We start from the raw sequence: 18,671 nt of genomic DNA on the forward strand, positions 1-18,671 counted from the left end.
AAAGAAAATGATTTATCAAAGACACCCACCTATTATGACCTTTGAATCGACACTTGAATTTCTAGCATCCTTACATATAATACTAGACTTTCAGTAAAGAAAAGAAAGAAAATATATTGCTACATCAATATATTTATCGATATAACATTATTTCTCTTTAAAGATTAATATTTGCAGTTTATAAGAGCTAAAAAAATATTATAAGTTAAATTATTTAACCCTTTAACGGTCGAGTTTTTTCTGGGGGGTTGGCAAAGTCGGTAAATGGAAAATCTGAATTCATGAGTATCCAATATGAGAAAAAGAGTTGTTCCAGATTTTTATACTCCCATTTATTTTTATTTTTTATACCCCATTTTTATACTCACTTTCGAAAAGCACCCCGATTCGTGAGAGGCAAAGGGACTCACGTTCAAAAAGCACTCCAATGGGATGAGAACTCTATCACGTCCACGTCGTTCATCCTGGATAGCGCTAAGAAGAGACAACTCTTGCATTTGCCAAATTTTTTATTATTAGATGCATCCTTCGTCTTCAAAATGAGCCCTCAAAAACGTCGATATCTTCATTTTTATGGAAGTTATGACTTTTCAAGGTAGGTGGGACGCATGTGTCCCACCGGCCGTTAAAGGGTTAAAGTATAAAAATTACCACTTAAAATATATGTCGCGAATTACTATAAAGCGCAATGAAAAATACAGAGCGAATTTTTTTACTCAGCATACTCAGATGCACTTGAAATAAATTTTTTTCGTATTGTTTATTCTTCGTATAACAATCTCCAACTCATACGGAAGTGGCACAGGACCTCCAAAAATTATTAAATTCAATATACGTCACAAATCTCTCTCTCTCTCTCTCTATAACGCGTAATAAAAATGCGGGAAAATCGCAAATTTCTTCACTCAGCATGCTCAGACGCACTTAAAATAATTTTTTTCATATTGTTTATTCTTCGTATAACAATCTCCAACTCATACGGAAGTGGCACAGGACCACCAAAAATCATTAAATTCAATATATGTCACAAATCTCTATAACGCGTAACGAAAACTGCGAAAAAATTGACTATAATAATTTTTACTGGTCTTGTGCCACTTCCATATGAGCTGGAGATTGTTATACGAAGAATAAACAATATGAAAAAAATTATTTCCAAGTTCATCTGAGCATTTGCGATTTTTCCGCATTTTTTATAATAAAATCGCAAATTTCTTCACTCAGCATGCTCAGACGCACTTAAAATAATTTTTTTCATATTGTTTATTCTTCGTATAACAATCTCCAACTCATACGGAAGTGGCACAGGACCACCAAAAATCATTAAATTCAATATATGTCACAAATCTCTATAACGCGTAACGAAAACTGCGAAAAATTGACTATAATAATTTTTAGTGGTCCTGTGCCACTTTTAAATGAGCTGGGGATTGTTATACGAAAAATAAACAATATGAAAAAATTTATTTAAAGTGCATCTGAGCATGCAGAGTGAAGAAATTTGCGATTTTATTATAAAAAATGCAGGAAAATCGCAAATTTCTTCACTTTGCATGCTCAGACGCACATGAAATAATTTTTTTCATATTGTTTATTCTTCGTATAACAATCTCCAGCTCATACGGAAGTGGCATAGGACCACTAAAAATTGTTATATTCAATATATGTCACGAATCTCTATAACGCGTAATGGAAAATGCGGGAAAATCGCAAATTTCTTCACTCAGCATGCTCAGATGCACTTGAAATAAATTTCGCGACTATGTTTATTCTTTATATAACTGATCTGTAAAATTTTTATTAATTTAAATGCAAAATGCAAAATTTTTTGCGCCGGGGCCCGCAGAGGCTATTCGCCCCTGAATGCGGCTGGTTCTGTGCGGCTAGTTTGATTGTCATGGGTTAGATTTTTGGATTTATACATATCACTTAGGTTGAGTTAGGTAACGTAACTTCGTAATATAAATTTGTTAAGATTATATGAATTTCTTGAATGTAGAATAATATTGTTGCATTGACATTAAAATAAAAAAATCACTCACCGGCCGATGCGCAACAGCGGAGTTGTAATATACTACGTTGATCAGATAAATTAATTATCTGAAACATACAAATATTTTTACATTAAAGCATTGCAGTGCCCAAGATAATCAATATTTGTATTGTACAAGTAATGAATTTATTATTCGAGTATAATGTAAGGGCAAATCACGTCGCGCTTGAGAAAGTGGCGAAATCCGCCACGGGACAGCAAAATAATAAACAAATCTTACTCACCTTACGGTCGTTCCGCCGTTGCCCGATGCCTCCCAGGCCCCCTCTTCCTCTCCGTGGTCCTTCACCGATGTCGCATCTCCGTCGACGCACTCACTCACGATATTCACGAGCGAAAATCGACGATATCGTCGATCATGATCGCGCGACACTTTGCACGGCACTCCCGGTATTAATGTCGCGACGCGGCGCGTACTTTATTACACGAGGATGGAAGAATTACGTGGGAGATGCCTGTACGATCCGCTCGACGATCCCGTCAGCCCGTGATGCCGCGCAGGTAAACGCGACGAGAGAATCTTACATGGCGGAGAGAATTTCGTAAAATCGTATGGCCAACTTCGCCAGGAACATCCGTCGCGTGGACGCTACACTTGCTGCTTGTCAGGCGATCTTGATTAACTGTAATCATAAATAATCGATTTATGAACATTGTATCTATCCTCCATGATCGCCAAATATTAAGACACGATTAAATTACAAGATTGAACATACGACAGACTGCGATCGCTAATTAAACACGATATCGTCGCTTACGATCGCATGACACTTTGCATCGGCACTCCCGGTATTAATCTCGCGACGTGGCGCGTACTTCATTACACGACGATGGACGACGGAAGAATTAGGTCGGAGATGCTATGAACGAAGCTATACAATCCGCTCGACGCCTGTTACTCGATGTAGCATCCGCTCGTGTCCTTTATCCGTGTTCCGAAATCGACGATAATTTCATTCTGAAACCGCACGACACTAGACGCGAGGCGTCAAGTTGACGATTGCAAAAAACGAGACCGATTATCCGAAAGAATGTAAATATTATCGAACGCGATATACATACCTCGGCATCCGTATAAATTCCGCGAAGCACATGTTTTGAGTAAGCATTCGATATATCACAGTTTTCCGTAATCTAAACCGGCGATTCGTGTATTATTCCGCACCATTCCGCACTATATTCCGAAAGCAGTGACTTCCAACATGGATCCGTGATCCGCGGGCGCCGCAAACGCGCGCGAACGGCATTAACGGCAACTCGAATAGTGGGGGTAATAAACTAACTAGGTCGAGACTGTCGAGAGAACCAATCGGCATCGCGGAAAAGGATCAAGCTACATCTCGAGATTTTCGAAAGAACTTCGATATATTCGAGTATCGATTTAATTTCTATCTAACTCGACCATTTACTACGTTTACGCGAGCGTTACTTCTGTAGTAACTTACGATAATTCCTTCGCGTAAACGGGATTTTGTAGTAACTTACGATAATTCACTCCGCGTAAACGAGTGATATATCGTAAGTTACTACAGAAGTAACGCTCGCGTAAACGTAGTAATTGTTTAAATAAAAAACAAAGCCACTTATAAAGCCCCTTGCACAATGTCAGGCAACAGGCAATAAGAACGGGGAATATTAGAAATCAGAAATCATGTATAAATCATGTATAAATGCAGAATAAACAGTGACACAGGCAATAGACACAGAATTTCCGTCACGTTGGAAATTCTGTGCCTATTGTCTGTTGCCAACCAATCATAGCATTCAAATTTTTTAGGTTGTAATTAACAATTTTTTGGTTATTTCCTGTTCCTATTGCCTGTTGCCTGGCATTGTGCAAGGGACTTAATGATCGATACGAAACACATGGCGCTATCTTCGAGCGACTTCGCGATCAAAAAATTTGATATAATCTATTATTTCTAGATAATCTTTTAACATTATACAAGAAATATTAGTATACTTTAATAATATCAGTTTATAATTCTTAATGTTCTTTGTAGTTTAAAAAATATTCAAAATACTAAAAGTTTTAAAGAAACATTAAATTTCGTGCGTTTTCAATATGCTATATTTATAATAAATGTAATAGATTTATGATAGATGAGCTGTGGTCCAGTTATCTCTTACTTTTACGGTATGTGTAACTATAAAGCATTTATCATCTGAAAAGTTAGTCTCATGTAAATGCAATTTATACAAGGTGTTTCAATGGAAACAGCGATTACACCCTATATGTGACTATTATATATATATATATATATATATATATATATATATATATATATATATATACCGTGTATATCAAAAATTCAGGAACAGCCAATTATCTCAGACAGTATTGGTTTATGAAAAAAATATTTCATATAAAAATTGGAGGGTTCAAAGAGGGCCAATAAACGATCTTATTAGATTTGACCGTTCCGGAACTTTTGGTACGCACAGTATATATCATATATATATATATATATATATATATATATATATATATTATATACATAAACACCTATATTTTCTAACTTATTAAACTGCGCGTCAATTCTTTGTCGGACTTAAAACTTTATCTTAATATTTTTAATTTTAATAATATATTTCAAAAATCTGATCAATTAACTTTAATATTTTAATAGTTTTTTATTTATATGATACCAAAAATATTCAGAAATCAATTGATTAATTGATATGAATCCTTTACAGGTATATTAAATATGAAAGATAAGACAAAAAGGTATATTTTAAAGTTCTTGCCCTAGAAGTACATCTATAACATCTACCTATTCAGTAATGTTTAAAAAAATCATCGACGGATGACGAATGAGAGCACGATATAATAAACACAATATAAGTAAGTAAGAACAGTAGGTAATAGGTACTCCGTCAAGAAGTTGGAAATAAATATGACGATTCACACAACTAATAATATGGCGATTGTCATGGTAACTAATAATAACCAAAGCTGGAAAACACAGGCAACAGGAACAGAGATTATTATTATGTTCCTGTTGCCTGTTTTTCATTGTGCATGCAGCTTGAAGGGCGCTCGCACAATCAACAACATGGCGGATAGTTTACTACAAAAATCAAAGACACACGAAGTGTATACCTGCTGTTCTTACTTATACTGTGCAATAGAACTGTTTTCTTTAGCTGCAGTACGGCAAATTTTGCATTTAAAATAAGTGTTACAAGAAAGCATTAGAAAGTGAAAAAGAAGAAAAACTTACAGAAAAAATACAGAATATATGCAGCTGAAGAAAACGGACTTGGTGAAGCGATAAAGCGGAATAGAAGCTAACGAAAAACGAAAAAAGGAATCCGCCTGTACCCCTATTCTGTAACTCTTAACGACTCACCTCTTCGTGACTTTGTTCACGTTCGATATTAGCCAGACTGGACCGCGAGCTACGTCTGGTGGAGCTCTTTTCTTCACTCAGCAGTTGTGCTACTTGTGCCTTGTTATCCCAGCTCTACCAGCTCCACCAACAACTGCAAAAAAAATAAAAACAAATGGTCATATTATAAATCCATATTATTAAACAAATTCAATCAAATTTTAATTTCTATATAACTTTTTATTGTATATATATATATATATATATATATATATATAAGAAAATAAATACGAAATTTATTTTAATAATTCAAGAGATTTATAATTGAGTGGATCCAATAGATTTACCATCAGGTTCGGAAAATTAAAACTGTAACGTTGGACATTTATTTACTTTTTAATAAATACATGTGTTTTTATTAATGTTGTAGAACATGTACGGAAAAAAAAATTACTTGAAACAAGTAAATCCTGCTAAGGAGCTTCAAAGAAATAAATTATTGAAGTAATTTATTTCTTTACAGCAATGAAATTTTACTTAAAACAAGTAAATTTTACTTAAAATAAGTAACTTTGTTTCGTGCATACCACGTTTATACACCGGAAAAAAATTTACTTGTTTCAAGTAAAATTTCATTGCTTCAAAGAAATAAATTACTTCAATAGTCCCTATAGCAGAATTTACTTGTTTCAAGTAAATTTTTACCGTGCGTGAACATGCATTAAAAGCTATATACATTACAGTAACATATTTCTTATTAGGACAGATTTCGTGAAAGTTGAAAGAGAAGGATTTGATCTTCGTCAAACGTAGTTAAGAAACAACAGTGACAAGAATCGTCTTAAGTTTCCAAGACCTATTTTTCCAATTGCACCATTACTTTTCTATAATGACGAAAAAATGAAGAAAATCTTAAGAGTTGGGAATAGAAAATCTTATAGACGTCTTTGAAAGTAAGTATAGAGAGAGATTTTTTGAACTGTTACGTGTCTTATTTACAAAATTTTTTTTTATTTCAACACAAAAACCTATTTTCTTATAAATTTTTTAGAAATTGATGATTAAACAAGAATATATGTAATATATATTTGCTTAGTGTAAGATGAACTTTGTAGTTAAAATAAATTCTTTTTTTAAATAAACAATGCTTTAAATACTACCTTTTCCAGAAAATGAAATTAAAGAAAAGGATTTACAATATTTAACTGAAGAGCTTATTGCACAAATAATTCAACCTATAGCACCTAGAGCACGTCTTTTAAACTACTGGAAAAGAAAATATGTTCAAAACATTTCAATTGATTCTTTGGATAACTTAGAAAGTCCACCTAAAAAAAAAAGTGTAAGTTTGATCATTTTACATCATACATGATACTTATAAGTGACTGAGAAAAAATGTTTTAATCAAATAAGTCTTTCAAAAAATAAGTCTTAAATGTTTCAAATGTTTTTGAAATAAAAATATTAAAAGTATGTTATTAATTATTATTAGTAATGAAGTAGGTATTTACTTGATTAAGAAAGGTACATTTATTTATTTATTTAAAAACATAAAAAAACGTTTCTTAAGTTTGCAAGTCTGCAAGTACGTCTGGGACTTCAAATTTCAAATGTATTACAAAAAGATTCAGACAAAAAAATGAAGAATTACTACCACGTCAGCAAGCTTTCTTCGGTGAATCACAATTTATAATTCAGACTATGCCATCTATAAAAAAAACTGCTTAACAAAGAAAGTGTTGGACAACGTATTATAAAAATGTACGATAAAAGCGGTGATATTAGTGAAAAAAATCGCAGTAAAATGTGATATTGTTATTTCGTATCTTGAGACTAAACATGCAAGGTAAAATTTCAATACATTCTCTCAAATATACATTTGCTGTACTTTCTTATAAGAATTTATATAAACTTTATACATTATAACGATACATTTTTTTATGATAGAAGCAACGAACTTTGTGAAAAAATTAGCAATCTCATTGTTAAAGATTTTCCAACAGAATGTCAAAATACATATTTTGTACCTCCTGTAAGTAAAAAATATTATTTGACTAAAAAATCAGTTCCAGCACGAGGTAAACTAGTAAATATGTGGAGAAATCGTGAATATGAAAATTAAAAAAGTGAAAAACAGATTGATATATTCAAACAGATCCCGAAAATAACAATAATGAAGAAGGTAAAGTCATCGTACGAAAAAGAATGATGGAATTAATAAATTATTATAAATCAGTTTTTATCATTTAAATAAGTCAGTTATTTTATTTATAAATCTTGTTAATAATGTTAAAAGCTTTTGGCTATTTTTAATGTGTTTGTTTAAACTTACTTGTATACAATTTATTTTGCAGTCTTATACACACTTCTCGCACTCTCGCGCATCCGAGCGGGTTGAGCCTTCGCGGAAATGTCGGGCGGAAATCTTGAGTCGCTCGGTCTCTCTGCGTGGCTCGCGAAACGGAGATCTTGAAGACCGATGAATGACCGCCCCCGCGATCAGATCTTGCGATCTTGCACGCGACACGCTACCGACAGATATCTTGTTCGCGAGGCAGATGAGCGACCGCGAACACGGAGACGTGTGAGACTCAGGCTCACTTGGGTTACTCGGCGGCGCAATAGCGGGCACGATTTTTACCTCACAGGGGTACGAGGCGCGATAGAGCCGCGTTCACAATGTACGGCGCGGCACGACAAGATGGCCGCGAGCGGGGTCGATATCGGGATCGAACTCCCGGCGTTGATTTTATGAGAAATGATCGACAACTCTCACGCTCGGTGATCGCGACGCTCGAGATATAGAGGCACTCGCGAAAACCGGATTCGCGTCGTGGGACGATTTCGCCGTCGACACGGGTCTTTCGCCAAGGATCACGCTACCGCACACGATGATCACGTAATCCGTCTGTGTGTGCGTCGTCCCGTCGTATTACGAGCGACGAAAACTCGGGAAAAGAGATGTTTCGCGCGACGACCAATCAGCGGAGTGCAGATCGCGACGAAACTTGTGCTCACGATGCAACCCTTTGCACGGATGCACTGAGCGCACCCAACTTTCCGGAATTCGCGCGCGGACCAATCGACCGGGTACGCGCGCGACGAAAACCGGCTCACTCTCCGTCCACGTGAACGGAAAAGCTATCTGAGATGTTTCACGCGGCGACCACTCGAGCGGGTGCGGCTCGCGATGAACTATTACGGACTTCGCGCAATTACTTTCGGCACTCCCGATAATCTAATTGCCACGAACGGCCGGCTCGACTTTCTCCTTAGCACGGCAGAAACGGAAGAGAGCGCGGATCGATATCGATCATCCCTCGTCCTCGTCCCGATAGGACTCTCGGGCGGGGGTATCGTTGCCTCACGAAGGACGAATCACGTCGATCCACGAAGATAGGTGACGAATCACATCGATCCGCGATGTAACGCGTTGCGCGGTATATACGCGAATTAGGAAACGCGTGCGCGTTTTACCTTTGCATGTCGGAACAGTAAGCGCGACAACCGGGTGATCTCGGGCGCATTCGGGTCAAGCCCGAGGGTTGTTTGTGCTCGCGCCAGGGGCGTTAGCTGTCGCGACAGCGCCCCACCGTAACGACTTTACCTTTGTGTACATTTAATGCAAATAATGAATGAGTCGTTTGAAGAATCTATATTTGTTAGTTCCAAGAAAATTAATTTCTCATCGCAATAAATATATATTTATTGCAAAAAAAATAATGTAAGCGTACAAGACTCTATTTATTAGTTGCAAGAAAATTAATTTCTTACAGCATCAAATATATTTTTATTGCAAGAAAATATTGTAACCGTGCAAGAGTCTGTTTCTTAGTTGCAAGCAAATTAATTTCTTATCGAAGTAAAAATGTATTTATTTCAAGAAAATAATGTAACCGCGCAAGAATCTGTTTATTTGTTGCAAGCAAATTAATTTCTGATCGCATCAGTAAATATATCGTTACTGCAAAAAAATATTGTTACCGTACAAGAATCGATATTTTCAATGCAAAAAATTTTCCATTGCCTCAAAAATAAGATTACTACTCGTGATAAATATTTCTTTTGTTTCAAGAAATATAAATATTCCCGCAGATAACATTTTCTTATTTTGATGTAATTTTCATTTCTTTTTATAACATATAATTTTTATTTAAAGAGATAATTCTTTCGTTCCAGAAAATATTTACTAGCAACAAGAAAGTTGTTTCTATGAAAGAAGTAAATTCTTGCTAGGGACTCTATTTGAGAAATTTTTTTCTTTAAAGCAATGAATTTTCACTTGAAACAAGTAAATATTTTTTCCGTGTACATTTTTATTTAATATAATTTTATTATATTTTCAATAAAATATTTCCATCAGTTAGCATTATTTCAAAATGCTATATGATCATTTTATTGGCTGAATAAAGTATTAAGACCGCCTATGATCAGACTAACGACAAGACGATCTTAAATATAAGATCGAACTTATGATAACTCGCTTCGTCGTAAAGGGGAATTCAAAGTATGTGAGTAATTCGCAGAACGAGAGGCCGCTCGCTTACAGAGAGGATAATTTTTGGTGATTTCCCTTGTTAATCAATACACATAAGTCTGAAAATCAATGTTTTCGACTTCATGGAGAAAATTTTATATTAAATATTACTATGGTTTCGCACTAGCTGCGGACCATCGAGGAATTAGAAGTTAAAATACCATAATCATTGTTTTAAAACAATTAAATAACGTAATTTTGACCATAAACATAGTATTTTAACTTCTAATTCCTCGATCGTCCGCAGCTAGTGCGACACCATAGTAATATTTTATATAAAATTTTTTCCGTGTGGAATGCGATTATTAATTTCGTTCATTCTAAGGGCCAATTTCACCAACCACAGTTAGCTTAACCGATGGTTAAAGTTAGCAGAATTGACTAATAGAAATGAATCCACCCTGCTTTCTATTGGTCAATCCTGCTAACTTTAACCGTCGGTTAAGCTAACTGTGGTTGGTGAAATTGGCCCTAAGTTACTTATACTTATTGTTATTCAAATTCCACAATTAATTTCCCGATTAATGATTAATGCAATTGATGTATAGGTGTCTGATAATAGAAAGTAAGTAAAATTAATAAAAGCATTAATCAATGGCAATTTTTAAGTTGTATAATTTTCATTAATTTTTATTTTATGTTTGATGCATCAATATCGATATATGTCTATGTCACTTTGTAAAGAAATACATTTTGTCTTACACAAACATAAAAATTCATAAAAATATAATATGATTTTGTTTTCTCATTTGCCCAGATTTAAATAAATATTAACATTGTCTGCTGCTGGTCCCCTGCATTCAAAGCATAAACAAATATTAAGATAAATTTAACGGTCAAGTTATTCGAATTTAATATCCATGCATATTCCTTGTTTATTTTATATGTATATACAAAAATAGTAAAAATATTCTCTCGAAAGTTTGTTGCGTTGAAATATAATAAGAAACAAAACTGAACAAAGATAAATCGTGTTACATTCGACATTATTTCTTTATCGTTAAAAATGTAATTTTACTAATTTAATAAACCTATCTAATATAATATCTATATATAATACTTTATATAATAAATCTAATTTTTGATGAATTTTTTAATAAAAAAATTCGGCTAATAATAATAAGCGATATCGTGTAATAAAATATAAAAAAGAAAAGCGCCATAAGTATATATTCTTCTTCAGTATAGAAATAACAATTAATATAGATATAAATTAATACTATCAAAAAAATGGAATAAAATTATAAAAAAGAAACTTAAATATTAAACACAAATAATATAATTGTGGAACTTATTATAGTTACATTAAATAAAATATAAGCATTAATAGAAGATCTCTACTATTTTGCGATTTTCGCAACAAAATAAAAATGCATTAACAAAAATTTATATTATTTTAATTAATTCTTTTCCTTTAAAATCGATTTTTTATTTTCTCATGAGTAAATTCACATTATTCAGGAAAATTAAGCCGGATTTGGACCAAGCAAAGGAGAATTTTATTATATCAATTTCTTGATTGCTTACACAGAAAAAAAGAATATTCTTAATTTGATAATATCTTTAGTTTTAACGAGGAAATCTTGAAATAAGATTATATTGTGTTAAAAGAAGAAAACTTGCTTGGAATGAAGAAATTTCATATAGTTTAACGAAAAAAAATATATTCTTATTATTCAAAAATAATTTTCTTGAATGAAAATAGAGAAAATGTTGGATAGAGAATAACGTATTTGCTAAATAAAAAATTATAATTTTCTTAAAGTAAGATTAAGTAATTTCTATTTAAAAATTCGTTATTCTTAAAGAGGCAAAGAATTGTTGGATCAAGAATAACATTTTCAAATCAAAGATTGTGCGCATAGCGCACATGTTGATACATGTCGGTACACGTCTGTACCCATAACAGAAATAAGACGCGAAGCTTTTTCGTTCATTATAGTGTGTCGTGTTATACTACTATTCGATATACGCGGGAACGCGAGAATTTGTGGCGCGAGACAATACCCGCGCGTTCCGTGTCGCAACGTCGCGACCGTCACATGTCTGTACGGGTCGACGACGGAAAACACACATCAGTCAATTCGCGACTCGCGACCTTGGTTGTTTTGCCGAGCAAGCTTGTGATTGTGAGATTTTGTCAATCCGTCAGTGCAATGGAGAATCTATTGGTAAAATGGGGGCTAAAAAACTTAATTGCTATTTTCAAAGGTAAGTGTTTATACCATGTGATATACAGGCGTACAACGCGTTGTAACGGTTCGTTTCCTGAGACAAGAGGCGTCATGGATATACTTCTATATTCCCCCTTATCTCAAGAAACGATTTGTCCGCCAGTGCAGTGTACATATATTTTCGCGTGTATTATTTGACACTCGGCTGAAAATTTATACCAACTAACCTTAACTCGATATTTTAATGTTATTGGGTAGTTATAACGTATTAGAGAGAGGGAAGAGGAGGGAGGGAGAGAGAGAGAAAGAGAGAATATATAACAATGCGTAACAATGGGTGCGTTCAGCCGATACTCCGCTAGCCTAGCAATCGTGAGCAGTCGCTCGTTTCTTCTCCTTTTAATCCATTGGGTCAAAGGATAGGAATTGAGCGAAAACGAGCGAAACGAATAATGTTACGTGTCGCAATCTTTCAATATTCCTATGTCATCAATAAACGTCAGACTTTTTTATTACACTGAAATGTATTATAACTATAATTAATGTCATTTTTTTTTTTTAAATTTAATTGTCTATATATTATTATAGAAAATGACATAACTTTGGAAAATATAACTGACATTACGAATGATCATCTCAAAGAACTAAAAGTGTCCATAGGACACCGAATAATTTTTAAAAATAAAATACAACTTTATAAAGAAAACAAAGAGGCAGGAGAAAAGATAGCAGAAAAAAAGATAGCAGAAAAAAAGATAGCAGAAGAAAAGATAACAGAAGAAAAGATAGTAGAAGAAAAAGACTTACAGGTTATAAATAAGGACGTATTACAAAATATTCTAAACATGGATGTGGTAGGTTAATACATTTATTATATTACGTACATCTGTATGTTAATATATTTTTTTGGTACTAGATTTATCATATTATAATACGATTTTTACAGAATATAAAATATTTGATATTGTAACTAAATATGAAACAATTTTTTTATTAATACAAATTACTTAATAGAAAAAAATTTTTAATACTCTTGTAAAAATAATTTTAATGATTTGTGTTATTATGAAAAGAATATATATAAAAATATGTTAAATCATTACACGTTTAAAAAATATATTTTGTGAAAAATGTAAATATTTTCAATACTCTTAATTTTGTAAATAATAAAAATGTGCCTTTATCATTTATTTATTTTCATAAACTACATTAACTTTTTATATCTTCTTTATAATATATTTTACATCAATATTTTCTTTATAGATATTTCAAGATGTGCATCAATCAGACAATACAAAATCAAGCGACACTGAAAATCCGAAAGCTACTACTAGCAATGAGACTAACGAAGATAACGAAAACCTTATATTGATAGATACAATAAATGTTCTAAGCAACGTGGAATGTTCTCATTTCCTAAATTTTGACTTAAAAAATCTTTTGATTTCATCACCATATGGAAACAGTATTTTAAAATACTACCAAAAAAATAACTTATTAACTTTTTCACTAAGAGCAAAATTAGTAAATATTATAGTAAGACATCTGTATACTTATATTATAAAACAGTACGTATTTATTACAGTATGCTTGTATATAAAAGAATTACTTATATATATAATTATATATATTTTTTAAATCTATTATGTTTTTCAGCCGCTTGACACATTCACAATTTCAGTTAATTACTTCAAAAATTTTAAGTCTTTTTCCTAACGAGTGTGGTAGTACTTATTATATACCAGCTGTACCTAAAAACCTGTCGCCAACAGGAAGACCTGTGATGGCCAGAGAAAAGTTGGTTGACAAATGCAGAAACATGTTATATACAAGTGACGATATACAATATGTACGAAAAAGAAAATGTCAAAGCGAAAATTCAGATGAAGTAGAAGAAATAATATTGGATCAAGGTAAACTAAAAATTCAAGAAATAAAAAAAAATATTTATATAGATATAACATTTATTATAAACAATGATAAGGATATTTTTCAAATAAATAAAATATAAATATTTTCAGATATAAAATCAGATGTCTCATGGTTAAAATACAATATAGAACCTTGGGACGAAGTCATAGAAAAATGGAGAAGAACTTTTGAAGTAAGAAAAAATTCAAAAACAACTAATTTTAATGCGTTTCTTAAGGAGTGGGCTCCTTTAAAACATAAAGATAAAGCAGAATGTTTGGTAAAGAATTTTCAGCCAGTGTTTCACACAGTTTATATAAATAATTACATAGTTTATATTAATAATTATATTTTTTACAGATTAATATTGATTTTGATCTACTGTTTCCTGATAAAAATTTAAAACTATACGAAGGTTGGAATTCTTTTATAGACAAAATTTTAAATACAAACAAAAGGACAGATACAAATATACAAAATTTAATACATAACAGACAGAGTGGAACTATTTCTGAAGGTATGTATATAAAAAATAATACAAAACATATAGTTATCTTTTTAAGCTGTTTTTTAATCAATATTTTAATCTAGTATCTATTGTTAATAAATTAGATTAAAAAATATTTTATATATTTTTTACTTTTAGATGGTCGTTTTATCAATGATATTCATTTACTGGCTAATATAGTTCCACCTAAGGGAAGAATTTTAATTGAAACAGATTCTGGTCGTAAACAGTGGAAGTTTTCAACAATAGAAAGTATCGAGGCAATTATTGTACACTGTAAGGTAAAGTTTTGTTACATATATATATATATATATATATATATATATATTATTATTTTATATTTTTTTTAACAATTCTCATGCCATAACGTTTACGATTAAACAATTTATCTGTTTCAACAATTTAATCACTGAGTATTAAAAAGTTCGTGTACATTAGTTTTCATTCTTGTATAATACAAATTTTTTTATTATATAATTTTCTTTGTTACCCCGTTACACAAATAATACCTGTAACATTACGAACAAGTGTACACATTAACTTTAATTTGATTGAAATGATTACCACAATCCTATTTGGTCAACTTATTGTTGGTTAAAATATAATTGAATGGCTGTATAAAATTTACTGTAAAGAGTCGTATTCTGCTAATTTAAAATATTTAATACATACAAACTTTTAAGTAATTTAAAAAGTATTTTGCACTTATAGAATATTCTTATTTCGCACTCTCTTCTACTGTTACAGAGTTAAATTTCTATATATTTCGCGGTCTACAACAAACTTAATAATAATAATAGATCAATCAAATATATTTTTGTATTTATTTTAAAGAAAGTTAACATATTTGTGACTATATAGAAAAAAGTTAAATTCTTAAGGAAAAGATGTTGATGGCCTATTATTATAAATATATGTCATACTCAACTTAATTAAATTTATTAATCTATTTTTATTTTTTAGAGTCACCAAATGATATTGGACGTGTAGTGGAGATGCAAAAACAAAAATCTCTTAACAGAAAACAATCCTACTCAGTTCAACCGTACATACTCACCGAAGGGCCGTCTCTGTACGAGATAAGAACAATTTCTATCATTATAGATTGTACTATTAAGTATCAATTTGAAAGTGTAATGAAAGCGTTTGATACAATATTTGAACTATTCCACACCTCTTATATGTGTTACCCCGTACAAGCAGAACATTTGTATTTGCTTATACAAAAAGCAGTTTATAAAATTCAAACTGAATTTGATAAATCAATTCCTTACATACAAGATATTTTAAAAGTATGTGAAGAATAGTTTAAGTATTGTATTAAAAAATGGACTTTTAATTTTTTTATTTTCAATAATTTTATTCCACAAAATAACAATGTCAGTATTGTTTGTCATTATATTTTCCGCTTAACATAAAATATTGTTTGAAAATAACGAAGCGCTTCTTACATAATAACTTTTTAAATCAATTATTATTTAACAAAAAGTAGTAGAAAGAGCGATAATAAAAAAAAGGAACAGTTCGTCTCCTATCTCGTAGTAGTTTATTCTTCATTAATATACAAGCGTTCGGCGTAGTATTTAAGTATGTATACGTGCTTCAGAATGTTTTAAAGATCTTTTCTGCGCACTAGCGGAGAACGTTTAGATTTAAGGATAAAAGATACGTAAAATTACGTTCAAGATGTCCGTCTTGATACTTGTTAAATTTTTTTCTGTAAGCGAGAAACAATATTTTACTTTTATTAAGAAAATATATAGATACTTTCTTCTATATACTTGTTCCAAATACTTACGTTCGTTCTGTGCGTTACGTTTTCTATCTAAGATAAAAAGCAATGTTTTCGTTGATGTCGTACCACCAAAAACGTGTCATGTAGGTATACGACGTATTTGTTTCATTATAATACCATACGACCATTTATTTGTTCTACGCGCTTATATATTTCGGCTTATGTAACATGCACAGTATGTTTTTGCAAATTTATAATAAAGTTTTTAAATTTATCACAGTATGTTTGTGAATATGATAATACCCTTATACAGAAATATATAATATCGTCAAATTAAAAAACTTTATATAAAACTGATATTTATTATTCAAGATTAAGAACAAAGCAAAATTATAATTTGAGCTGTTAATTTTTTAGTAGAATAATAAATTATTATTCTGTAAAATAAAACATTTGTATCAAATTCAGACTTATTTACGATTACAAAACAAAGAAAAATTAAAATTTGAGATACTAATCTTTTATTTCAGTTGAAATGTACATTTCTGTATGTATTGTTCAGCCATTCTTCTTGATAGACAATTATTGCTTTTTATGTATTGAGTATCAAGAAAAATGGTTAAATAATATATGCAAAGACGTACGTTTCAACTAAAATAAAAGATTAGTAATTCAAATTTTAAATTTTCTTTGTTTTGTAATCGTAAATAGGTCTGAATTTGATAGAGAGCTTTTTAATTTAAGAAAATAAGAATGCGTTAAGCATATCTTATTCTTATATTGTTGACATAAGTAATATAGTGCGTTGATTTAAGATTTAATAGTGTTAAATGTAATATTAAATTATATCAAAATAACACTTTAATCTTCTAAATACAACTTTTTTTATTGTTGAAGGCAGATGTTTTTCTTATTAAGCTAATTATATTGTATTCTTCATGTGACAATTATATTATTGAAATAAGATTGTAATATTGTTGAAATTTAATATTATTAAATTCTTAGAAGAAGACTATTCTTGCGTATATACGAAACAATGATCGCGTTGATTTAAGTATATAAGTTTTGGTTTAAGACTTCTTTTTTTTCTGTGTACGCGCTTTTAAGAAAAATATCTATAAATATGAGTTTAAGTGTGTTAAATTATTTATATATTGATAATGGAGAGATTATGTCTATGATACATATGTATATATTAAGAAATAAGAATATTATAATTTCAGTTTTTATTTAACACTGTACTTTTGCTGTTATCATCCGAGTTTAGTAACTCACGCAGATGATAACCATGAAAAAAATATAGTTTTGCAGCAATATACAACAACATTATTGTACCGTAAAAAGGTGTGCTTATTTATAACACATTTGTATAATAATAAATTATGAATTCAATATACTATTATAAATTGTGTTCAGATATTTATATATACGCTCGAGAAATTTATTTCAACAGTCGATAATATCAACATTCTTTATGTATCGCCGGATTCAATAGATTTATTTTGGTCACGAAAATTTGCCCAGAGATGGCTGACCTTAATCTCGTCGGTGCTTGTTGCGAACTATTTGTTGGTAAAACATTTACGTTTCTGAAATAAATTTCTAAATAAAATCGAAATAAATCTATTGCTATTCACAATTGCAATAGATTGTTGAAATTAAGTTTATGTGTTAATTTTTTCATCTCTTGCTCCCAATTCGACTGAAAGTCGAAAGTTGTAACTTTAGACGGTTTTAAAGGCGATTTCTTATTTTTCACATAATTTTAAACTTGATTTCTTTATTTTTTAGTTGATTCTGTTATTTTAAAGTTGACTTCTTAATTTTTTTTATGTGTGTATTTCACATTAGAAATATTAAGCAGCATTCGAACCAAGCAAACGACCACAAACAAACACAAATGTATAATTGTTTCGATGAGTGTCAGGTCGGGGACACTCGCCGGAACGAGTTTTGCTCATTCATGTTTGTTTGTACTCGTTCGACTGATTTGGTTCCAGTTTTAATGTTTGAATAAATTTGAGAAATAATTTATGAATGTTAAGCTGTTAAGCGCTTTCCAAGTATGTCAAAGCAATTTGGTCTCTCGAATGTTTTACAACGTGGCATTGTTACGCAAATAATAACGCTCGACGCAAGTCGATATTTTGCGCTGTTGAATATACATATAATAGTATGCATACGTCTGCAATATTGCACGCATTTCCGCGACGCGTTTGTTTGTTCTTTCAGCGTTATATGTTAAAAAAAAAAAATAATAATAATAAAAAAAAAGAGAGAGAAAAAGGTGCTCAACCCAACGGCTATTTTTTTCGCTTCTCGAAGCTTATAAGTCCCAGTTCGATATGTCTGTGAAGTTGGCACCCCTTTTTCAAAATTCGGAAAATTTTATTAGAGTTCTGGATTCCCCAGAAAGAGTTC

The 18,671-nt window shown here is 31.3% G+C and overlaps 1 protein-coding gene and 1 long non-coding RNA gene across 5 annotated transcripts in view; one reads left to right on the plus strand and one right to left on the minus strand.

Annotated features, from left to right (window-relative positions):
* Nucleotides 1-1,948: 1,948 nt before the first annotated feature.
* Nucleotides 1,949-18,671, minus strand: part of LOC143907611 (uncharacterized) — a 43,599-nt gene continuing 26,876 nt past the window's right edge. Inside the window, exons 5-7 of one of the 2 annotated variants that reach the window (XR_013259899.1) lie at nt 5,407-5,539; nt 2,278-2,676; nt 1,949-2,100 (exon numbers count right to left, since the gene is read on the minus strand). This is a non-coding gene — a long non-coding RNA (uncharacterized LOC143907611). Of the gene's footprint in view, nt 2,677-5,406; nt 5,540-18,671 lie in introns of both variants that reach the window. The other variant, XR_013259898.1, reaches the window with a different exon arrangement.
* LOC143907596 (uncharacterized) lies at nt 7,336-16,529 on the plus strand. Of its 3 annotated transcripts, none has more exons than XM_077424459.1 (9): nt 7,336-7,567; nt 7,740-12,594; nt 12,685-12,950; nt 13,360-13,664; nt 13,753-14,009; nt 14,118-14,287; nt 14,368-14,524; nt 14,654-14,796; nt 15,481-16,529. In XM_077424459.1, exons 2-9 carry the CDS (start codon nt 12,549-12,551, stop codon nt 15,820-15,822), a joined length of 1,686 nt encoding a protein of 561 aa, XP_077280585.1. In that variant the 5' UTR covers nt 7,336-7,567; nt 7,740-12,548; the 3' UTR covers nt 15,823-16,529. The 3 variants fall into 3 exon arrangements, with proteins under 3 accessions (XP_077280585.1, XP_077280586.1, XP_077280584.1); XM_077424460.1 differs by having other exon boundaries at nt 7,740-12,133; nt 15,479-15,643; XM_077424458.1 differs by lacking the exon at nt 14,654-14,796 and having other exon boundaries at nt 7,740-12,133; nt 15,479-16,529.

The sequence above is a fragment of the Temnothorax americanus genome, unplaced genomic scaffold (genome assembly GCF_048541705.1).
Source record: "Temnothorax americanus isolate GAGA-0224 unplaced genomic scaffold, ASM4854170v1 Scaffold84, whole genome shotgun sequence".
NCBI classification, from domain to species: domain Eukaryota; kingdom Metazoa; phylum Arthropoda; class Insecta; order Hymenoptera; family Formicidae; genus Temnothorax; species Temnothorax americanus.